Source organism: Protomyctophum bolini (assembly GCF_963924005.1).
Source record: "Protomyctophum bolini genome assembly, chromosome: 22".
Lineage (NCBI taxonomy): Eukaryota > Metazoa > Chordata > Actinopteri > Myctophiformes > Myctophidae > Protomyctophum > Protomyctophum bolini.
This window is the reverse complement of record NC_137883.1, coordinates 13,176,686-13,202,095: the sequence shown is the minus strand read 5'-3', so window position 1 is coordinate 13,202,095 and position 25,410 is coordinate 13,176,686. Positions and strand designations below refer to the sequence as shown.

Here is a 25,410-nt window from a genome sequence, read left to right as displayed (position 1 = left end):
GGATAGGTGATGAAATGTAATGGGACATATACCGGAAGATTTAAATACCGGTATGCTACATGAGAGGAACCACTGAGTAATTGTTTAAATGGTGCCCCCTTGTGACAAAGAGTATGACAAATGTGTAGAACGCACACAAGGACAGTCACATAGGTACAACAATCAATAATTGTATCTGACAATACCGAAATATACATCGATTTATAAATTGTATATTTCACAAGGTGCAGGAAAAAGACACTTCATATATTATAACAACATACAATTTAAATGCTTTCAAAGTCAAAGTTGTACAATTTGTCACAGAACGAAAATACATGCTTGGATGCACCTGGGACGTATCCTCAGTGATGTATCCCAAGGTCATCAGGGTTTAGGGTCTCGTGAACATCATACCTCTCACTCGGCCCTCGGGTGACCCAGACGGGGTGATCAATTCCTGACTTACGTCCCAGTAGCTACCCTCGATCAGACCCACTAGGGAAAGACCAGGGCCACACAATCCGTTGGATCCACTCCGGAACTACTCTGCCGGGACTGGAAGGTACAATTCTGGTATGTGGAGGGACTAGGTTCTGTGGGTTGCCTCCTGTCCGGGCCCCTCCTACGTCTAACCAAAAACACATGGATCAGACAAGACTATCATGTACAGTATTTTTATTTGTATCAATTTTGATTTGCATATCGATCTATGATCGTCTTGGAATGAAATATTAATATTACTACAGGTAGTTCTTCTGACCAAGCAATTGGTTGAAATCAGCTCTCCAGTCGTGAAATGAGCATGATAGCACTCCTAGCTGTTAATAGAAAATTCAAGAACTGATTAATCACATTAGAAATATCATCAGTTGTGCTGATTAGACAGTTTTGTTAGAGCAGAAACATTATTGGCTTAGGAATGGAACAAAATAATAATAATCAAAGAACAAATGAAATGTCCCTATAGTGTATGTTCACTGTACATAGTTGAATAGGATGGGGCAGGTAACAGGTTTATGTTTCTGTATTTATCACTTATTATGGTGGCCAAATACTTTCTGAGGTCGTACTTGGTACAGGTTGAGAACCACTGATATAAACAATTATTTGGCACCCCCAGGAATTTTTATTTAGTTTTAAGCGCAAAGCATTCTGGTACACGTAGTTGTTTTAACCATTATTTGTAATAATATTGCTAGCCAATACGTTTCTCTGTGACAATATTAAGCTGGAGATATATATATAATGTACGAAGATAGTCACTTAAAATAATAGTTTATTTGACAAAGACACATTTTCTATAATACAGTATGATACATTGATTTTGAAATGATATATATTCCGCAAGGTGAACTGAAGGCAAAAGTAGACACTTTAAATAACATACCATTTGAATCACTTCGTCCTCTGTTTTATAGTTAACTGATGATTTTGTCTCCCCATTTAATTATTCTCTGTGACTTTTAATTTGTCAAGAGAGATGAAACGCTGGAAAAACAACACATGCTTTACATATACTGTCTCTCAACCCATCAGTGCTCGTTTACACCAAGAAAGTGTAAAAACACACAAAAAGGCATGATTTAATGAATCCATCTAGACTAGAGTATGACACTAGATTCCAAACCCTTGTCTGTTTGTTTACTTTGAGGTTGAAGAAAATGTCATAGTATAGTTTGGACATAAAAATGATGAGTAAGATAGGATGCATTTTCACATCTGACAAGGTTATTTGCATGTTCTATCCGAATATGAGATGTTATCTGTATGTTTCATGTTGGGTTTGAGTTGGGAATCTACTTGCCACTGCCAGCTCACAGCAAGTTGTTGTGATCTTGTAGGATGGCTTGGCTATTTTCGGTGCACGGCACCGTCTTGGACAGATAAGAACAATATCAATTATCAACCCAACTGCATGACATTAAGCATAATAAACACATGCACAATGTGTCAATGACACCCACTCTCTCTCAAGCAAAACCAGAGAAGTCATCTGATATTTATCTCTCTCTCTAGTAGCATATGATTTGAAAGCATCAACCACGTATCTATCTAATAATAAAAATGCATTTCATCTTTCAGGGATCCTGCCGCTGAGAGATTCACACCGACGTGGCACTGCATAGATTATCAGAAAGACACTTGAAAAAAGAGCTCTGTCAAAGCAAAGAAGCACAATATTTTTCCTGAGCACTCGCAATGTTCTTAAATTAGCAGCAAAAGTTGAGAGTAGAAGGAGATTTAAGCTACTTCATAGTGTCATGTTGTTTGTACATACAGTATATTAAAATACAATGGCAAATATATATATTCTTTTTCTTTTTTTTTACCATACACAAAGCCAGACTCCTTCCATTCTGTGTGGGATTTCCTCAATTAAATTACACTGTTGCCCCATCACACATAACACATTGCCTGAGTACACAGTGATTGGATCTTGCAGGAATATGTACAGTAGGCTCTGTGTATAACTGTATAGTCCTGGGCAGAGATCCTTCATTTAGAAAGATACACCATCTCATGTTCCTCCGCAGATAGGTACAAAATGGTACGCAGAAATGGTTCCCGTGTGGGCGTGGCTTCCTCTCCCTGCACCCATCCCCTCATCGCACAACGCCATTTAAAACTCATTACCTGCCAAAGACGGATTCTTCCGGTTCGTTTAGGGTGAATTTTGGGGTTTTCAAACTAAAAGGCCCCTTGCATCCTGTTGGCAAGGAAGCCACATCACCAGAGTTCCATTTTGGCATCAAAGACTAGACTCAAAACCAACTTCTGGTCTCCTAAAGGGGCTGGCACCCACTTTTCACGAGTACAGATAGTACAGCAAGATGGACGATCTCTGCAGCGGTCCTTTCTCTGCCGTTTGACCTGGGTTTCCAGTCAGAAGTGGCATATTGATTGGCATGTACACGTAGATGTACATTCATGAGCTATTTATGTATTATGCACCCACAATTGCAGATTAGTCATATTATGCACTTTATGCTCTTCTCTCTATCCCTTTTAACTGCAATGATGAGCCTGCACAACCAAGTTTTTCGCCCACTTAACTTGTAATGTGGGCGTAATGCTAAGATTGATTCTGATTCTGGCTCTGCAGTACATATCACACCTTCGTATGTGTTTCTGCCTGGTTCATATCTGCTGCTGAGCCAATCAAACAAAGCTATGAGAAAGTAACTGGAATTAACAGGAAAACGGGTGTGCCACCTTTTGGAAATCTGGGACCACAGTTCTCCAGATTACAATGATATAGGCCGTTACTGTCTCAAGAGAACTTGAGCCACGAGACTAGGCACCGTTCCGAACGTTGTGAAGCACAAGCCAATCGCAAGCTGCGTATCTCCCGTCTCCCGGAAACAATACTTGCGTACTGTGACATACCACGATTTTTGAGGGGAGTATATGAGAATGATGTAAAAGAAAATGGCTGCCCTATTAATAGAATATGTGCTTCATCGTGTATCTGATTTGAGGAATTTCTTGCAATGGCGATGGTTGGACAGTCAAGGATCATCTTGTAGGCTACAGGCACAATTTGGCTGGAAGAGGTATTATAGAGGGTGTCATCTTTCCTCACTGGAGAGAGACAGAGAGAAAGAAAGAGAAAGATTATCGTTTCTTCCAACTGATCTAATGGAAGAGAAGTTCTGGCTTTAAAATGCATGCCAACCTCAAAGTAGTAGACTTTTTACCAAGTAGACGTCAAGTTCAGAATCCGATGGTCTTTTGGAGAGGGAAGCAGTGGCATCCTCCAATGCGACGGTGGCACTGGAGGCTCGTCGGTCGTCACTGTGACACGGGAAAGACAGGTTTATTATTGATTGATGATTTGTGATGCAGGAACAGGGGGTGCATGGAAAATAGGTAACTAAGTACATGTACTCAAGTACTGTACAATTTTGAGGGGCCCCTCCTATGCCCAGCTTTGTGTGTGTGTGTGTGTGTGTGTGTGTGTGGCATGGGATGTGATCATTCAAGTAGGCCATACATGGCGCAAGTTGGCATCTTTTACTGTTATTTTACCTGCAACCAATGAAAATGGGTCAGTGAACGACAAACCACTTCAATAGGCCATTGAACCCCCTTTGATACCATTGTTTGTAATCTCAGACAGTGTAAACATGGAACAAAAGGCTAATGCTAATAGAGAACCATAAAAAGCGTCCAATTGGACCCCTGGTGGTCCCCCGGACCTGACGTTAAGAAACAGCACAACCCCATTTAAACTAGAATGACTCAGTCATAATTGACAGCTGCAGCAAGTTCTCATTTACAGTATGAACATCACAGCTTCATGTTGTCCAGCCGCTTTTCAAGCAGCTTGCAAAAACCTCTTAGTCTTCATTGATCTTGGGTGCCAGGTAGTATTTGACGTGGCCCTTGTCGGCTATCTTGTACTCCACCACTAGGGGGACGTCCGCGGACATGCTGAGGACAACCGTCTTGGACAGAGGCGTGGCCTTGGTGAACAGGTTCAGGTAGTTCAGAGCGAAGATGAGCTGGACGGGCTCAATCATCTCAATAGTCACGGCGTCCTCCTCCTTGTCCATGGCGGTGGACGGGGACAGCGTGACGTTTCCGGTACCCACCTCTCCGCTGGCGGAGAACCTGACCCCGTCCTTGGCGCAGGAGATCATGACGGCGTCGCCGCCGATCTGGGACAGGTCGCGGCAGACGCGGGCAAACTCTCCCGAGGGCATCTTCACCACGCAGCTGTACTCCTGCTCCGGGATGCCCAGCTGGTCCACGTCCAGGTCCATCAGCGTCATCTCGTAATCGGAGACCTTATCCCGGCTGGGGTTCTCGAACGTGAGGGCGAGCGTGTCCGGGCTGTCGTCCTCCGCTCTGAGGGTGACGACGTCGTCGTTCCCGGCGCACTTCAGGATCTTGGCCATGCTGCCGAGGTTGACGCCCACGGCCAGGTCCCGGTCGCAGCGGTACGAGTCGAAGCCGTCGCTCCGGAGCGTGAGCAGCACGAGGGCGACGTGGGACGAGTCCATGCTCTGGAGGGAGATGCCAGACGCGCTGACGTCCCAGCACGCCTCCGTGATCAGGCCGTTCAGGGCCTCCAGGACCTTCTTCAGGATGGAGCCCTGGACCAGGCGAGCCTCGAACATGGTCTCGAGTGGTGCGTTATGCTCGGCTATGATCTATACCCGAAGACTATTCGTGGCAGTCTTGCGTTTCGATCAAAGTTGGTTAAAAGGCTCATGTTCATCTGAGGAGAGAAATACGTACTTGTACCTCACAATGTCATATTGCTGACGTCAATGTGTTGAACTCCATATTTGGGGTAAGAATGATCGGAGAGGGCCACGCAAAAAGAATGTTCAAAATATGAATATAAAACCCCTCAGAAACACAGACAGACAGGCAGGACAGATGGACACACCAATGGAGCCTATTTAAATAGTCATAGTCGGACGGACGGACGGACGGACGGACAGACAGACAGACAGACAGACAGACAGACAGACAGACAGACAGACAGACAGACAGACAGACAGACAGACTCCATCTTACCTGCTTTCATGATCACACAGGTCCTTGTTGGGATCAGCAGCTGCAGCGAGGTTGGCACCAGGAGATCTTGGGACCAGGTCTGGATGTTTAGAAGAGCTAAAAACTGTTGAATAAAATACAACTTGAATGAATGAATGAATGAATGAATGACAACCATTAAAACAAACAAAAATATAACCAAGAATTAAGCTAAGAATTTCTGTCAATTTACACATACATTTTAGCGTGTGATGTACCTACAGTACAGTATGTGTGAAGCTAACGACGCTTCGTTCACACACTGCACACCTAGCAAACTCCTATCCATAGCTAAAGGTTTGTTACTGCGATTCCCTTCGTTTTTCCACCAGGAGCAGCAATATGGCACAATGAAGACGTGCTTATAGTACGTAACATTTGTTACTTAAACGGCTGCGTTTTATAATTATATCAGTTGAACGGACGCGTTTTACAATTCTATCAGTGGAACAGGCTGCATTTTACAATTCAATCAATCACCACCCACCAGGCAAACCAGGCATACTTCATGAACTGGTGGGCGTGTCCACATAAAAACGACATTTTAACAAATACTGTACACTTTTTTGAAAAAAAATCTTCCTCCTTATATAATAATAATATATGATGATCATGATTTAGGGTGGGAAAAAAATCATGGCACTCCATCTTACAGTACTTAAGTAAAAGTACTTAGTTACTTGACACCACTGCATGCTTACACGGTCCATCCAGATGGTCCATGCTCTGGGTCTTCTTCTCCTCTTTCAGCTCGTCTCTGAGGGGCGACAGGAACTCCTGGGAGGCCGACTTTGCTGCATGGAGGGAATTCCTCTTCCTCTTAGAAGACACTCTGAGATCTACGAAAGAGAGAGAGGGGGGGGGGGGGGGGGGGTCAGGGAGAGGAGTGTATTCAGTATCTCTGAATCATTTGCATGCAGGGGGTGAGGTGGTGGCCAGCGTCGCCGCCTTATATACACGCAAGACGCACTGTGCGTAGGGCAATACGCCGAGGGGGCCAACAAAATGCACCAAGCCGATCAGCACAAACATATCATGCATGGGGCAACCCAAATAGTCAGCAGTGCCCCTGGGTGGTGGACTAGTGCCACCTGCACTGATTACACAGAGTCGTACTAAAGTACAAGTTACAAGACTTATTATGTTCACTAGACTAGACCAGGGGTTCTCAACGCTTTAACTGGGGACCCCCGGAAACGCTTTCCCCACCCCCAATACAAATTGACCGCTACAATAACCTTAATAATAGAGAAAATACATCATAAATACAGTAAATACTGAAACCAGATATAATCATAAAGGAATGTTTATGCATGTACTATGCATAAACAATACAATTTTCCAGCCATTCAGTTTTGTTTTTTTAAAGTAATCGGAGAACCCCCGAAAATAATTTAGCGACTGCCCCAGGGGTCGCGACCCCCAGGTTGAGAACCCCTGGACTAGACCTCGTTCGGGGATATGATGTACTGTACCCAAAGTATGTGCAGAGTTTCTCCCTACCTCTCTCTCCCCACACTCTCTCTCCCCACACTCTCTCTCTCTCTCTCTCTCTCTCAATATGTCGGAGCTTAATATAATTCCTCAACTCCTACAATTTCAACTATATCTTTATTTTTGCAGACTGTTCGCCACAGAATAGGGTTCATGTGGTACATTATTTGTATATGAAAGCAGAGGCGAGTGAAACATTTGAGATATAGGGGCATATTAATCAGCAACTTACGGTGAATCTTTTTGAAGACCGTGGTGCCCATGAATTTTAGAAACCGGTCTGCGTAAAAATTAGGCCTGTGAACAGACACGGTATCCTGAAAGACAAAGGACAAGATGCTCAGAATGCACACACAGTGCACGGCTGCACGCTATCACGTGCACACAAGTTTCTGTTACATCTTGTGCACGAGTCAAACTTATTACACAGACAGACAGGCACACACTGGCCGATGTTAAACACGACAAAATGCACAGAATTCACACACTAGCAGACACAGACAGCGCCACACACAGGTACATACCCCATCGTATACAAGAGCTTTCCAAGAATGTTCCATCTTCTTGATTAACCTGAGGGAACATCATGCCACTGTCATCACAAAGAAGTTCTCCTACTGTGCATCACCTGGACATTGCTGCATGAAGCCGGCACTCGGCTGGTTACCGAGGGTGACAACGAACACCCATTCGTTCATCACAGTGATTACACCGTTGCCGTCTATCGCATGGAAACCTTGTATGTCCAAAACCGTTCCTTTTGTATTATCGTTTTTTCTTTTTTTCTTGAAAATAGCCAATCTATCGTGTCAAGATTCACCAATCTTCTATTCTCGATACTTTTGTGCGTCACTGTACTTGTATGATGAATGAAGTTTACAAAAATAACATAAAAGTTTAAATATGGAGATACCAAGGTTTCTGCACCCCGTCCCCATTTGCACTGCCAGCGATGCCAGTGAACGATGAAATCTCATTAGAATACGTGTTTTGCGATGACTGTCCTGACGTACCGCGAGTGCCAACGACATCGCTGACAACGTGCAGCGACGTCGTCTACCCCTCCTATATTCGCTCGCAGAGTCTCTATTTGAGCGAGGTTTCGCACAGTTTTTTGTGCTCCTTGCCTGTGCAGATGAGGCGTTACTGGCCTGACACACTTAAAGCATCATTGATGCGAGCGTGACACTGAGTGACGTTCCACTGTGGCTGAAGCCTTTACATTTTTTAATAATTAAAAATATACCAGGGAAAGATATAGGATTTTAAAATGAACACTACAGCGTATCAATTTTTTACATGTTGTACCTTGTCAGTAGTGGAATAAGTAATACATTTTGTTTAACTTTAAGTAAAAGTAGCTAGTAGATCGGCTATTTTCAAATGGTCAAAATGCACATAGGGCTAAAGTGGTTAATGTATGTTTTGTAGTAACAATTCAAAGAAAGGTTCTCAAATAATTGTAGTGGAGTAAATCCGAGATGTAGTTGAGTAGAAGAAATTGGAAATACTAAAGTAATGTACAAATACCTCAAAATTGTTACTTTCAACCACTGCATGTTGTAAACGCCTCACCTGTATGACTGAAGTATGTCGATGATTCCTAGAAAGATGAGCAGCTTCTCATCCTTGTGTTTGGCAGGGATTCCACCCATCCTGAAAAAGGTGAGAAATAGTGTCTATTTAAGATAACAGCTATAATTGAACAAAAAAAAGCTGCAATCCTTTACATCAGGGATTTCCAACTGATTGTGAATGAGGGACCACCACCCTGACATGGAATCAACCTGGGGACCACTGTTGTGTTGGGTGGAGGTGGATATGGGCTAAGGTTAGTGCTTTGGGAACACTTCCTGCAGTTCCTAGCTACCGTATGCATCCCACCGTTTCGCAAACCAATGGTCCATGGACTACAAGTGGACCATCATGGCATAATTAGGCCTGCTTAGATTCTGCGAATTTCTGCCCTGCAGTAAGGCTATGCGACTTACCGGTTTAAATCTCAAATCGAAATCAGATCAGCCTCTCCTCTTTAGTGGAAATCTCACGAACGTTTGACCTACTCACCAATACAAACATGGGTTGTGTCAATAGAAAGCCTACTTTCCTTAGTGGACGCACTCTGAGCCCCCCACCACACGTATAAACGGTACTTTTTGGCCAAAAAGGGATTTTTTTTCTACCGGAAAAAAAATACTTTTAGTTACTCCGCTGCGCCTTACTGCAGGGCAGAAATTTCTAGCCTAATTTCTAGTCTAATTTTCTAGCCTTACTGCAGGGCAGAAATTCGCAGAATCGAAGCAGGAAGGCTATGGACCAGAGCTAGGCCTGCAGGTGGTCCTTGGGGAAAATGTTTTAAAATGTAAATATTACATGTTAAGAAGGTATAGGATTAGACAATAGTCTCCCTCAGTGTTTTAGGTTTTAATTTAAATACATGAACAAAATACATTTGTGAAATGTATTCAAAAATAAATAATATTTCATAACTCCATCAACTGTAAGAAAATGAGTATAGGCTTGGTGTTGGAGAAAAGGCTTGAAAATGACGATGATTGACAGCTCGATTTAATTTGTTGCACGATACGCACAACAAATGATACTAAGCAGAAGCATCATTTAACTGAAATATGCTATAGTGGTGCAGAGCTTTAAAATAAATGGTTGAGAATCTCACAGTTAATGTGGTTGCACACTGGACCCGTTTTTGGGAAAACCGATGGAGAAACACAGCAATTTTTTTTAAACGCTCTCAGTGTGCAGGGACCTTTACACTTATTCTGTTCACTTACTTTATCCAACCTTCCATTAAACTCATGTTAACTGATATGCTGATTTGTATCTTATGAGTGAGCCGACACATGCAGTTACACAGCACGGGCACATTTCCTAATAATGATGACTCAACCAGACAATCACTACTTCCCCCTCTTGAGATTCTAACTCCCTTTTTCTTTTGAATTTCTTGACCTCCAAACTTGTCAGTAAATAACTATATTGACGGTCATCATCATAGGTCACCAGGTCATTCAGTTCTCAACTAGTGGAAATACTTTTTTTTATCAACAAATCCAAACATTACTAAATGCAGTCAGGAACCACATGCAATACCTTCACAGACGACCAACCAGTGGTCCATGGACCACCTGTTGAAAACCCCTGCTTTAGATTCACACGGGACTCGGACACGGCTCTCCCATACGCTACGGCATACATGGGCATGTATTAAAATGTTATTGTCTCTTTCTATGTCCAATGTATCTGTTTTTAAGTTCATAAAGTTAACATAACTAAACGCATTTGAAATTAAATACAAATGTTACTTTTCAGGATTCCAGTTAAAAAATAGCAAATAATAATTCAGGATTCCAATTCAGAAAGCTCAAAACGCATTTAGCTTGTACTGTAGATCTGCAGTTTTTGCTACTTTTGTGTGACATAAAATGACGTAGTAGGTGCATTCATTTACGAAAAAGAAAAAGTTAAAATACAGAGATAAGAGGTTTCTTCCCAACAGTATACTGTATATGCAATGTGGTCCCCTGGAGTGAGTGTGGAAATAGTGGGCCTCTCCAGCATCAAAGTTGCCCACCCCTGTTCTACAGAGCCTGTTTGGAGTAGGGGAGATATTCAGTTCAGCCAGTAGGTGTCCTACTCGACCACAGGCTGTAAATATAAGTAGAGTCCACCTCCAACCATATAGTTACTGTATATTCACTATATTGTATTAATATACTCTATGATAGATAGATTAAAATAACGATTTATTCATACAATTAGGGTATATGGATTGCAGCTATTATTATATATTTGGCCACTGACCCGCGTCTGAAAACCTTTTGTGCCAGGGAACCCCCCCCCTACATGATTTATGTAATTAAAATAATAATAATATTATTCGCTATTTTCAAATGGCAGATGTATAGGATTACTCTTCATGTGACCACCGCGCTCTGACTGTAGGTGCGCTACTCGTTCAAAACATATAAAAAATAACAGTAGTGGGTCGCACACACCAAGACTTCAGTTCAATTTGTTTATTTCATATTTGAACAGGGACAAACATTTCGGATATCCAGCCTTCATCAGTGATGAAGGCTGGATAGCCGAAACGTTTGTCGAAACAAATTGAACTGAAGTCTTGGTGTGTGCGACCCACTACCGTTATTTTTTAGATGTATAGGATTAAAATAGCCTAGTTGAACTGATTTAGCCCCCTAGAACCTCCCCAAGGACCCACTTTGAGAACCAGCGGTGTAGTGTGTGCTATTGTGCATGTAGGCTCACTGGAAGCACTGCTACACCGGTGGGCCTCAAAGTGTTCTTGAGTGGGTTCCAAATGGCCCTGTACGGGTGTGTAACTCTTAAGTGGGTCCATTTGGTTCCATTTGTACACTCTCAAGAGTTATGGGCATCCTTGAAATTTAAAAAGTTAGAGAACCACTGTACACTAAATGGAACAGAGCCTTAATTTGTATCGTCAGTAACACCTGTGAAGGAAGTAGGGAAGGGACCCGGAAGTAGGAAGAGTTATTCTCTGTGCATAGAGCCCATTGGGTCGGGTCAGCGGGTCAAAGTGTATGTGTGTGTGTGTGTGTGTGTATAGTATTCCTCACGTGTCATCATCGACCGGCCCTTTTACATTTCCCTGGATGGACTCCAGCGCGGTGGAGTAGAGGACCCTCTGTCCCCTCTTACTGTCTCCGCGGGCTCCTCTGCCCAGCGCCCTCTGGTCCAGGACATGGACCCCCAGCAGCAGACTGTAGTCCATGATCTTGAAGCTCTCCAGGACCTGCCACACATACATGATCCTGTTCATTCAACCTTTATTTATTTTCTCCGAGATACATTGATCGCAAGCCCTCATTTTCAATGATGCAGAGATTACAAGAAACAAGAGCAACTTAATTAAAACAGTGACAGTTTAAAACAACAAGAGCAGCTAGCAGGTTTTTTAATTGCCCCGATGAGATCATGGAGTCAATTTTTAAAGTGCATTGTAATTGATTCCAGGTAAAAGGAGCCTTAAAACGGAAGGCTGTTTTACCTAGCTCAAAGTTGGCCGTGAGGACCACTGTGAGTGAACGTGTGAACAATAACCTTCGTGAACCATCGTGGTTTGTAACCTTTGCCCTGGGAAATTAAATTACACAAACCCAGGGCAAACCCAGAAATCTATATGGTGCAACCGTTAAAGTTAAAGTCCTACTATTTGTCACATACATTGCTGTATGCAAGATTTGTTCTCCGCATTTGACCCATCTCTTGGAGCGGTGAGCCGCAGCCGTGCCACGTTCGAGAATAACTATTAAATCGAACTAATCGATTTATTTGATTAATAAAATAAAGTAATCGCTGTGTGTGAACACTGAACAGCTCACAGGATGCCTACAAGGCTTTAGTAACAACAGAATTTGTAAACGGTGAAGCAACGTTACATTATTGCATCTCCTGTCAGGCCCTTGTTGTTTCCTGTCTGCAAGTGTCTTCTGCAATGCTGTGCATGGTTACACTAATAGGCTACTGTTAGTACTGAGATGTTATTTATTTTTATGTTGGATATTCAAGGCACCTCGAGCAACATTATATGAATGCATTTAATTAATTAATTTTATTCTGTATGTCTCTGCAACCCCCCCCCAGCAAAGAAAATGGCTGAGGGTATACATGAAATGAGTTTACCGCATTCTTAGGTAATTTCTTGAACAATTCCCCCAACTTGACCATTCAACCTTTGGTAGACAACATGCAGGAAAGTCACGGTTATAGGGGGACTAAAGCTGGATTTGGAGACTAAGAATACTTACATACAGTGCACTCTCAACTTGAGTCTGACTATGTGAATGTTAAGGACTCTTTGTAAACCTAAAGCCTAAAGCTTTAAGTTCTTCCATGTTACCCAATACATTGACCTGGCTTACTGTACATCATCAAGTACATTTACTCAAGTACTATTAATTCACTGTAGTATAATTTTGAAGTATGTTTACTTTACCGGAGCGTTTCCATTTTTTATACTTTAAACGTCTACTCCACTACTTCTCAGGGGAAATATTCTGCGGCTATTGGAAAATAGTCGATCTACAATCTGCAACATTAAAACAATCACACCCGTGTGAACTGTGTGCAACTATACTTTTATTGTGATAGTTACTGTACTGTACTGTATGGTACAGGTTTATTGTTAGTTATACTTTTATTGTGAGTTATAGTGCTCAGTGTGAATGGGCCTGTAGGCTGCTCAACAGTGCCACTTTAGGTCACCCAGTGGTATTGCAGCTGTTCATACCCCAAACGGACATACACAGACACATAGACACACACAAAGCCAGTCATTGGAGCGGTGTTAAGACTGTGCACTGCTCAAAGATTATAGGGATAATTTGAGTACTTTTACTTTAGCACTGAAAAAGTTAAATTCAGAATATACGGGACACTGCATTCTCCTCATACATGTTACCTAATACACTGACTGGCTTACATCACACACCCTAAGACAGCACACTGTATGTATACACCAAGCCTGGGCTGTGTGTTCTGGGCTCCGGATGGACGCACGCACGAAGTCCAGTCGTTAAAGTCAGTAATATGAGTCAGGTGGTGCTTTGTTCTACTGCTGGTAATCCTGGATGAGGAGGAGGCCTTTCTTTCGAGGTCCTTTCCCACTAATCAAACAACAGGCAGGACTAATGAGGTCATTCTTACGGGCTTAGAGAGGGAGACGGGGACAGAGGGCAATTGTTCACGGTCAGACGAAAGGTGTACGTAACAGCCTCAGCAGTGAAGGCGCAGGCCAGAGCGTGCATGGTTCACCATGCAGTTCAGACCGAGTCAGATGAAAGCTTTAACCTTAAACCTACACTTCAAGGGACGGCAGTGTATTAGGTGTAAAGTGGCTGGTAGGGTAGAAGAGCCGAATGAGATTCCCAGTTCAATACCGGGCTCTCCCAGAGTTAGTGTCCAAGTGTCCTTGAGCAAGCACTGAAACCCTAATTGCTCCTGATGTGCAGGTTGATGCCTTGGATGGTTTCCTCCTTCATCGGTGTGTGAATGGGTGAATGTAATGGGTAAAAGTGCTATATAGATGCACCATTTACTATTTACCAATTAAGGGGCCGGGGTCTCCCAGGGGTCTGTCCTTGCATGGTCCCCTCCGAGTATCCCCTATACACCAAATATCATCGTAGAAAATAGCCAATCTACAAGCTCACAACATATTGTAGGGAGATTGTATAGAGGCTATTTTCGCTGAATATTCGCCTCCATTAGGGATTAGGGATTCTAGGGTTCAAGTTCTTAAATGCAGACGTTAGTATTGAATTCACACATTGTCACAAATCTGTCAACACATTTGAGGGGATATATTTGATTATTATGACTGGATTAATGCTGTGGATAATTTCAAATGTACCATTTTTACTTGTTTGTGAAACACGGAAACAATGGAGACTGTTTTTCTTACATAACGTTGTTCACTGAATGTTTGAGGATATCAGGCTAACAGATCAGGATTAGAAACTGAATTCCAAATGGATACGGTATGTCACGGTACCTGTAAAATAGTAATTTTGTACAGCAATTGTGCAATGTAACTAAATGTACTTACTGTAGTTGTTTCTTGTACTAAGCTTTTAAGCTTAACACAATTTTATACTGTACAGCGGATAAATCCTACTGTAATTCCAAAGCCATAATCCAACAGAAAATGTTTTTAATTATGGAATGCTGTGATTGTTTCTGTTTCTGTGTCTAACTGTCTATGGAGTTAACATCTAATAGACCCCCAGGTGTGGTTATATTTAAATATGTCTTCCCTGTGTATTTTTTGTTTCTTCCTGAAAGCCTTTGAGTCAAAAGGCCCATAAAATCATCCCCTCCCCTTCCCCATTATCCAACAACAGCTGTGGGCGAGGCTTAAAGGACAATTTCGGACTAGAAGGCTTTCTTACCTTTATTTGTAGTTGTTACATCCCCACCAAAGAGGTCCAGGTGTTATTTTGTGCAAAAGTGCATTATTGGCTATTTCCCCTACCATAAGCCCTCAATGGGGGTTGGGTTTTTGTGCCAATTTGCTTATTTCCATCTAAATAAGTAGTAAAGTGTGCTGCTTGGGATACTATTTACATTATGAAGAGAGTATATGCCCCATTCAATTCAATTCATTGAGGGCTTATGGTAGGGGAAATAGCCAATAATGCGCTTTTGCACAAAAGAACACCTGGACCTCTTTGGTGGGGACGTAACAACTACAAATAAAGGTAAGAAAGCCTTCTAGTCTGAAATTCTCAGTTCAGGTGGGTGTTGCAAAGGTGAAAACCAGGTATACTTAATGAACTGGTAGGTGTGGCCACATACAAACATCATTTTAACACTTTCTGTACACTTTTTTTTTAAAAAGAAAAAGAAACATCTTCCTCCTAGTATAATAGTACCTGATGATCATGTTTTGGGGGAGGGGAATCACGGAATTCCATCTTTAACAATAGTAAAGACGTCCTATCAAATAAAACAGCAGGGTGCCTCAGACATGTGGACACGTCTTAAGGTCTTATATCGATATTAAAAACTGAAATATTTTTTTTGACAGCTCAGTGCTCCCGGAGCACCTTGTTTACGGGCTGACAAACGTCCTTATTTACTCAAATCTACGCTGCCTCGGCACAGATTGATCATAACGGCAATGTCCTGTCCTAATTTCTGACTTCTAAATCAAGCGTTAAATCCTGTATATATGATAGTTTGGAACTCACTCGACAGTCTCTCTGCAGGGTCTTCATCAGGGCGCTGTAGGTGTCAGCGTCAAAGTGCAGGCCCTCGTGCATCATCTCCTGGAAGTCCAGGTCCTTGAACGTGGGCGAGCTCTTGGCGTGCTCCTTGCGCGAGGCGCGCCGCTTGTAGGTGGAGCCCTTCAGGTCGTACTTGTAGTTCATGGTCATGGCGCGCGGCAGCACGTTGTTCATCACCACCACGCGGATGTTCACGCCGCCGCACTGGATGCAGTACAGGCCGTAGAACTTGGGGAGCAACGTCCGCGGGTTCTGATTCAAGTTCTGACAGAAAACATCACAGGTCGGCCGGTTACATCATTTTCAAATGATTAGACAATCAAATTGCTTCAACTTTGTTTATATATAGATACACACATAATATATACGGGTATTTGTGGCCATGGCCAGATTGTTCTGTATAGTATAAGTGCTAACAATACAGGTATCAGCATTGAGTTTGTGAGAGAGATTTTACAGAGTGATATATCTTGTGTAAAACTTTGGTCCGGATATCATAATGCAGGGACCTGGCTGCAACATGGAAAAAACGGGACATCCAAACATTTTACAGGCACATGACTGTGTGAATAATACTCTGTCACACCAGTAAAATTGTTATGTGGCAATAAACTTATAATCTTGAATGTATGTAGTATAGTGGATAAACAATTTTAAGTCATAGTTAAATAGTTTCTGCACTAAGAAGAATGTAAACAGTTGCATACGTACATGTTATATTTATAGTCTTTACAGTATTGCTTACGTTTTACAAGAGACCGAAAACAATGTTTAGCGCCCGTGCATTGACGTTGGAATGTGAAACTGTCTTTATCTCCTCCTCGGGGACGAAGACTCTTTTGAAAGGACCGCTCCCTAAAACGGCTCTGCTCAGTTCTCAACATATCTGTTACTTAGCAATACAAGCTCACATCACAACGTTGTGAGCTTGTACACTTCTAGTTTGATTGTGATCGCCACTGCGACGCATTGGTAGCTTGTAGACCAGTTATTTTGTCCGTGCGACACGGTCATAAGATTCCTCCCACTGATTGCACCGGGGGCCGGCATTGACAACTCAGCTGTGTTGATGGTGCCTCTGTGACAGCTGAGCGCTGCTACTTTGAATGAACAGGGACAATTTATTGTCTCAGTCAAATGGACTCTTCCATGTAATGGATAGTGAATTGACCCACAATATGAATACATTTTGAATTTTGTTTTGTTTTGTTGGTGACCGTTGTATAATCGCAGTATTACACGAGAGGGTGTGCTTTACCGTGATTATTGACCCTTCAGTGAGTGACCTGCATCACTGTCGTGCCAATAATCACGGTAAAGCACACCCTCTTGTGAAATATTGCTTAAATAACAAATTCAGTATTCTGATTCAGTCTAAAAAGTCTTAACCCATAGACCTGAGGCCGATTTTTTTTAAAGGCTTCTAAATCCTAAAAGTTTTCTGAAAAACCTTTCTATGTCAGTGGTGCTCAACCTTTTTCATGTCAAGGACCCCCAGAATTATCTGTATTTGGCAGCGGACCCCCATCTGAAAATATGTTGTATGAGTTAAAAACATTCGCTCTCTGAAAGAATATATATTCAAAGATTTGTGCCACATCTTCACAATGAAAATAAAAATAGTCTAGGTATAACAATGCTTAAAACACCAAACGCCAACGGGGTTCCCGTCCTGAATTTAAAATGTCTCTCTCTCTCTCTATAGATTCTAGCTTACTATTGCAGATATACTGTATCTTGGTCCCTTGTTCACATGTTTTGGTTGCTTAAATTAGTTTTTATTGACCATAAATGTTAAGAATGTTCGCTAGATATGATATTATGCCTTACTTCTGCATACACACAGACACACATGTGCATTGTGCAGACACAAGCAGTTGAGCACACTCACCCACACATTCAACTGCACACAAAGTACTTGTTTTGTGTTTATTTACGATATGTTTAACTTACTACTTAATTTTAGGTGAGAACCTTGTATAAGCCCTATATGGGTTTCCTTTCTAACCTGCACATATTTCTGTGCCTTTTAATAATGTTTCCTTTGTACATTTTCTATTGTGCGAATAAATAAAATAAAAAAACAAATGAGGCTGCTTACTCTGCCTATTCCGATCTCGCACTCTATAAGTTGCTCTGGATAAGAGCGTCTGCTTTAGAAGACAAATTGGAGAGGTGACGGCATTTGCATAGCTCTGCAGTCGCTGTCACATGACATGCAAAATTCCCACCAGCCGTGGGTAGAAGTGAATGGAGACCTGGCGGGCGCCAGCACTATGTTTTTGCATTCTGGGGAGGGAGGGAGGGACTCACCATGTAGTAGCCAGGAAGCAGTTTCTGCAGAAACTCTGCCTCTTTGGGCTGAACGGTCTTGATGATGAACTCGTCGTCGCTCGTCAGGTAGAACCAGGAACTGCTGGCTCCAGGGTTGGACAGCTCGATCAGTGGCTCGTTACAGATGGAGTACTGCCGTTCACACAGAGGTGGAAAAAGTACTCGCATTTTGTACTTTAGTTACTTGAGTAAAAGTACAAAAGTATTGGCTTCAAAACATACTTAGTTAATTACCTAAAGTAAAAGTATACTAATTGCGCAGAATGTCCCATTTAAAGTTCTCAAATGTATAAAACTGTTTTACTAATTAAAATTTGACTATTTTTCCCCCTTTTTTTTAACCAAAACTTATTTCGCCCAATGTTGGCACCAGTGCATAAAGCCAAAGCTCCACTGCAGCCATTGGGCGGCGCCTCATCGTCATCGTCAACTACTAACCAGATAGTCATCTGGTTTGATTCCAAACAGCTCCCTGAAGTAACGGAAGGCCAGAGGTGCATAGGTTTTCAGCCTGAAGTCTGGGAAGCGATGGGCTGGAGTCAGGTTACTGCCCTCACTGTTCACCATAGAATAAACACATCATTATTATTAGGGCTGTCACGATTACAATTTGAATTTGACAATTCATTGTCTCACAGATACTTGTGATTAACGGTTAACATGGTCAAAATATGAATAAATAATACATTTCTCTTTGCCTTGTAATAAAAATATGCACAGGGCAGACATGACAAATAACTAATATACATAGAAATGACTAACATATTGTTTTTATACTTAAAAAGGGGGTACCAAAATAGCGGAAATAGCTGTCACTTCATGACGTGTTGTGAGCTTGTAGATCAGCTATTCAGCTGTTTTTAATGTATGAAAATCTTTCATCATGACACGAATATGACAAAATAATTGTGATTATCTCAAATAATTGTGATTGACGATTATGTAATAACTGTGACAGGCCTAATTATTACACATTAAACAAGGTTAGACAACACATGCCCTCTCAGAGGTAAACAGGAAACTGGAAATACAGTAGGTAGGTTTACTAGCACGCAGTTTAAAAGAAACAATGGTGCTCTCATGCTTTATTTATTCTTAGTCATACTGTATGATGGTGTACAACAACAAAAATAGCACAACAAAAATAGCACAATGCTTCTAGAAATGGGTGGGTCACCGTCATACAATGGAAAGTAAATTTGGCATGCATGCACAGTCTGAGAAGCCTGGTTTCCAGCCCATAGACCATGCCCACTCGACTGAGAGCCAATGTAATTTGTTTAGTCAAATGTATTACTTGCTGACTAAAGATGTGTCAGTGACTTGCCCTTTTTCCATTTGTAAGTAAAAGGTTACATATGGTGCTGTTCACTGCTGTACCTACCTAGGCAAGAAGACACTCTCCACCACAGAAAAGTCTTGCATGAGAACGTCTCGGTCTGGCTTGGAACTCAGGTTGCCCACAGCATAACCAATGCCCAACTGGATGGCATCTTTCAGGACACCTGAGGTGGGCTGTGAGTGACCACAAAAACAACATACCGGTACTTTCAATCAGTCTGGAGAGTTTGGGTCAAATGTGATTTCTGAAGAGCTCCATTCTGGCTCAGTGGCTCAGAAGCACCATGGGTCCAGTGGAAGACACTCAACTGCCAGGAATGGGCTGATCAAAAGCTGCTATGAACAGATGATGGGGCTACAAAACCGGCCCAACCATCTGTGAATGTGGAGAAGAGGACCGTACGATGCAGCACTGCCTTCTTCGTCTTCATCTTCGTCTGCCCTCTACAACCCAACCCGTGCAGCTCAAAAAGATCTCGCAGAGTTCAATAATAATAATGCAAAGGACTTTGTAAAGAAATGGCAAACTGTCATCTAACCACATGCTTCAAAGACAAGAAAAGAAGAAGACTCCTTTCTGTATCACCACTTCTGTTGTATCCTACTGGCTCACCTGCCAGTACATACTGTCCCCCCCCACAAATGTTTCATGTGGTTAAATAAAACCTTTACATATAGTTGTCCCTGCTTGATCTCTGGGTCGCTGTCATTCTTGGCGTGTTGACGCTGACGTCATTCAGTGCTTTCTAGTCGAGCACCATCTCCCCAACACCACCACACTGACTGACTTAAGGCTTATCAGCATTCCTCGAGAGAGGGAAAGCATGCATTGTCTATGGTGTTCTTATCTACGGCCTGTTTTAGCTCAGTGATGTCACATGCTGGAACGTGCGAATATAGGAAGGGCATTGGATGGTCACGTGCGTATGTTGGCGGTGCAAACAAATTTCTTCTTGCATGGATTTGGCTCCTTTTCGTGAATATTTGGTTTGGTGCTCAGGTCCCTGCACTACAACACGTGACTGTAGTTTTGCGCTAGTATAGGACAGTGGTTTCAACCTTTTTCATTAAGGTCCATTATTTATTCAGCATTTGAGCCACGGACCACCATTTGATGAGATTTAGCCACTCAGACTAAACTAAAGAATACTTTGTCATCGTTTGATACGATTTTGTCCACAATTCCATGTTGTATTGATGTGCTACCATAGGAGAGATAACAGGCAAAAATGTATCAAAATAATGATTGTTGTACATTCTCAAATTGTGTAGACTTAAACATTAAGTAATGCAGAACAAAAATGTGTACCACTTGAGAGTGTAATATATGGGTCCATTTGGTTTCATTTTACACTCTCAAGAGTTAAAGATCTATAAGGGTCTATTTGGTTACCAACTTCATAATTTAGCTGGGGACCACCTGGAACCCTCTCAAGGACCACTGGTGGTCCCCGGACCACTGGTTGAAAACCACTGTGCTAGAACAGAATAATACATCACTGTGTCAACGATCCGTCTCATGAACACAATGCTCATACCCCCCAGATATCTGGATGAGTTTCTCACAGAATGTGGTTTTCTTTGTGTTATTGTCTGTGTTTTCTTTGTTAATGTCATTTTATTTTTATCTTGTGTGTTTTATTTTATGTTAATGTATTGTTTAAAATTATATCTATCTATGGAGAGCTGTATTATTTAATGGCTGAATGTTAAAATTGCTATTTTACAATAAGAATATAAAAAATTAAACAAGAAAATAATCTGTTGTTCCCTGTACTCCTTGAGCCACCATTTCAACTGGAGTCCTTATTATACAGTATACTGAATATGTTATAATTGATTGCTTTACACCCGTAATCCTAGGCTCACTGTTTTTATTTTTTATATTTTACATTTTTACCCCATAATTTTTGTAACCCAATATTTTCACCCAGTGTCAATTATCTAATGTAATCCTGGGCGCTACACTCCCTCTGCCAAACTGGGGAGAGCAACGGACTGACCTCATGCATGAGGAGTCCAAGACGCTTCTTTTCATCTAACAGGGGGGGGGCGTTTCCCTGGTTGGACGTAGTGTGTGGAAGGAACACGTTATTCCAACCAGTTCCTTTCCCCAGGCTGGCCATGGGGTGATGGGGAGACCAGAGACCAGGATTCTAGCCTCTCTGCTTAGTATGTTCTCTGCCACCATTCTACAGCCTCCATCATACAGTGCTACTGTGTGTAAAGATACATAATTTAATTAAAGAGAGAGAACTAAAGTAAGATGCCGTACCTTTTTATGGCGCTTTGACACTTTAGAACTTCTGCTTCCCGGTCCTCCACTGTTAACTGTTGCGGTCGACATCCTTTTTAGATAGAGAGAACTCAATTAGATTTCCACCTACTCCTTGTTCCTCAAACTGAACAGCCTGTGGTTGATCTGTTTGCATTTTGAGTTCCTGATTGGACAGATTTTGTTTACCTTGAATGGATTTGTTACAGAAACTGCATATCCCTGGTACACGTCTATAGAGAAGATACAAAAAAAAGGAACTGAAGCTGACCGTAATTTGCATGAATATCACTGAAGATTATGTAACAACAGCTAAAAGCCCACGGTACCAATGAAACATGACACAAAACAAATAAACTATAATTGGGGATCAGCAGGAATGAAACACACCCCGACACTTTTGGGAAACAGTTAATGCCTCTCAAAAGGATGCTTCCCATATTTACCTCCATTATGCAATGCTAAACAGTAAAATTCTCAGTGTTAATTTATAACAGTAAAATCTTAATTTAGTGTTCCAGTTCCAATTTAGTCTGCTAATTGTTTTGTCATCACTGTCTTTAACCGTTTCATGTATGACTTTTCTCCTGATCAAAATTGGTATCCCAATCTGAGCTGGAGGTACAGGGAGACCCCTGTTACTGAACAAACACTCTATTTGTCTATTTGTATCAGAATATAGAGCTATTTAACACTTAATATTATAACAGAAAATATCACTTTAAAGTTTTAAACCACCTTTATGTTGAAACAACTCAAATATGATCCTTTTGTCCTCTTACTGTAAGTAGCCTATAGGTAATATCCAGGTCCGAAATTAAAACATTCAACTATTACATCCAATACAGTGGCGACTGGCGAACGAAACGAAAGAATGACTCCTGTGCCAGTGTCCCTTATGTCCCTTAATTCTTAGGTCTACAGCTGCACTAAAGGTCCAAGCCGGCGTGTACCTTTCTGTCCAGGGCAGCACAGTGTACAGCGTGTGACAGACTGAGGGGGCCCAGTGTGCGAGCGTGAGTCTTTAAATGCATTTGTCCGATGGGATCCATCACCACAACCTTTGATCCCAATTAAGAGGGATTGGAGGAGCGAATTAATCTCCTCTCTTTGGAACATTCCTCTGGGAGAACTGAATTAGCCAACACCATGCAGTTTAGAAAACGCTTTCAGTTAGGCTGTATCAAACCCTATATGTATGTGTATACTGTACTTCGTTGGCTGGGGTCCCGCAGGGGTCTATACTTTCCCTCCTTTTTTCCCCTCTACACCAAATCTCTGATGAAAATAGGCTGACTCACTCCCAACGCATATCTACATTGTCTATTTATTTCACTAATTTTGAAATAGGGCTTCATGTGGTAAATCAATAATGTATTCTTGTTAAGTTTGAGTCGCAGGGAGACTACAAAATTAATATATAATTTGGTTCTCGTCTTCTCGAGCTGAAAACGTTTGGTAACAGCGGTTAGAGTATTTGGGGTTAGCCTGTTTATGGGGAATGCTTGTGGTAAAGTGGATCTGGATAGGACTGGGCCAGGTGGCACCAGAACTTACAAGAGTGGAAATCTGTCAAGCTCACCTCTGTGGGCAAGATGCAAGATGAAACTGCTCTGTTCAAAATGTACTTTTGATTCTCACTTTCGTATCGAAGTATTAGATGAACTATTATCACCCAATGTATTGCAGTGGTTTTAAAACTTCTTGTGCCCAAGGTACACCAATAGGCAAGTAAAAATCTCCATCGAGGCACATCTTCTCAGTGGTGACCCTGAGACTGGGAGGTCAGTTTTCAATCCCATGTCGAATCATACCAAAGAAGACTAAAATAAAAGTGGTACCCAATGCCTTCCTTTTGGCATTACATCACAGGTTGGATTGGGGGTAAGACGTTATACTAGTGTCATGCCCAGGGCAGGGGGTGTACTTGTACATCATGCCCAGGGGGTGTACTTGTACATCACGCTACAGAAACAGAAGATAGGCTCCTGACATGTGGGCTACATGGCTCAGGAACCTTACTTACATCTGTATTCAGTGAAATTAGCTGAAAATGTGTGAAATGTATTTACAATGCTCGCCTATAATGACATTCCCAAAAAAATGGAGGCGCCACGCAGGTTAAAATATACTGTATATCCTATTTACTGGCTCCTCCTGGGTTAGTGTCAATGTTTCGAAGGGCAGGTTGGTGCCTTGCATAATATCCTAAGCGCACATCGCTTTGGATGAAGTCGCTATATGAATGCACCGATTTTGTGGAGAGTGAAAAAGGAATATGGGTCATGGTTGGATAGACGCCTGGGGAAACCTGGTGAAAGAAGTATAAAGAAGTGTTCTAAGTGGTTAAGCGAGTCTCTGAACTAGGTTTAGAGAAGTGAACATGGGCTGGCTGGGTGCAGGTGTGGGAGTTGGTCTTGACCCTGGAGATGACATAACACACCTGCTGCAGTATATCGTGTGTCTAAACATGCTGGGTGAGTTTCATAGTTTGTTCACTCAGTAGGACTCTACTTAGGTAAGGAGGAAGGAAGGCATCCAATCAAAACAACGATGCCGTAAGCCGTTGCGTTATTGGGCAGCCAGTTTGTTTACAGAGCAAGGACCAAAACGCCAAATGTGTGTGTGTGTGTGTGTGTGTGTGTGTGTGTGTGTGTGTGTGTGTGTGTGTGTGTGTGTGTGTGTGTGTGTGTGTGTGTGTGAAAGACAGGTGCTGTAAAATAGCTAGGAGAATTGTTTACATTTGCTGAGGGCACAGAAACCAGAAACTAGGCAAATTAAGCCTAGTCAATCACCACTGCAAACAGGACAGTCTCAAAACACACACGCACACAGAATAGTTTCCAAGTTGTATGTATCCCAGTCATCTGAAGAGGAGTGATATTATTATTATTAAAACTGCATGGTGTCCCACCTGAAATTGTATATAAATATATTGTTGTATTAAAGAGCAGGGGAGACCACATATTTTATTACTTTATAATAAAGTAAAATAATCATACTTCACAGCACCTTTAAATTGATTAGTCTGAACACTGACTGAAGACTTTACTGTTTACTGTGTAGAAAACTAAATACACCTTTGCCACTTTAGCAGAAAAGTCACAACTTTAGCAAAACATTTAGTTTGTTATTGAATGATAACGCAATTTGGTAAGGAAGTCGACACGATTTCCTCCTGTGTGCTGAAGCAACAACATTGTTCCTGGAAACTCAACCCCTCGACGCATAGAAAAGGAATAGTATTATGATCCCCGGACCCCATATTGCCCATAACCCACAATGTGATACTCTTCCACAATATAGTTTAGACTGTAGGCCTACGTTTCAGCCTTTCTGGTAATTGTGGTCTGAATTCATATTAAAGATTTAACACAAATGTCTCTCTCTTTGGGGAATAACTGACCGGGTATGCGTCAGCAGGTGGCAGCATTATCCACGCTAGACATGACAATACACGATACAAGTTCAAGGCAAAGTAAAGTTATTGTGAAGTGGAGCGAAATAATATACTACAATATTTTTACCTTTAAGCAGACGTTGTCATCGGTGAATAATCATCGGACTGGCAGTAGATAAGCTACTACTGTAAAACAAATCTACACAGCTGGTCGTCCTCACAGTGTCAGGAACTACTGCATATCAGCAGCA

The 25,410-nt window shown here is 41.9% G+C and overlaps 2 protein-coding genes across 2 annotated transcripts; both read right to left on the bottom strand.

Moving 5' to 3' along the window:
• Nucleotides 1–733: 733 nt before the first annotated feature.
• On the bottom strand, nt 734–25,410 carry LOC308310362 (phosphatidylinositol 4-phosphate 5-kinase type-1 beta-like). The gene is made up of 15 exons (XM_080756694.1): nt 25,287–25,410; nt 21,949–21,992; nt 21,760–21,832; nt 19,528–19,658; nt 18,582–18,699; nt 18,123–18,275; nt 15,774–16,073; nt 11,640–11,815; nt 8,599–8,679; nt 7,548–7,596; nt 7,256–7,340; nt 6,231–6,368; nt 5,512–5,614; nt 3,681–3,777; nt 734–3,564 (listed from the first exon to the last, which is right to left on the bottom strand). Exons 3-15 carry the CDS (start codon nt 21,829–21,831, stop codon nt 3,562–3,564), a joined length of 1,506 nt encoding a protein of 501 aa, XP_080612820.1. The 5' UTR covers nt 21,832; nt 21,949–21,992; nt 25,287–25,410; the 3' UTR covers nt 734–3,561.
• LOC308310405 (proliferating cell nuclear antigen-like) lies at nt 4,323–5,105 on the bottom strand (the record flags this gene model as incomplete). Its single annotated transcript, XM_080756750.1, has 1 exon — nt 4,323–5,105. The coding sequence occupies one exon, from the start codon at nt 5,103–5,105 to the stop codon at nt 4,323–4,325; it is 783 nt and encodes a 260-aa protein (XP_080612876.1).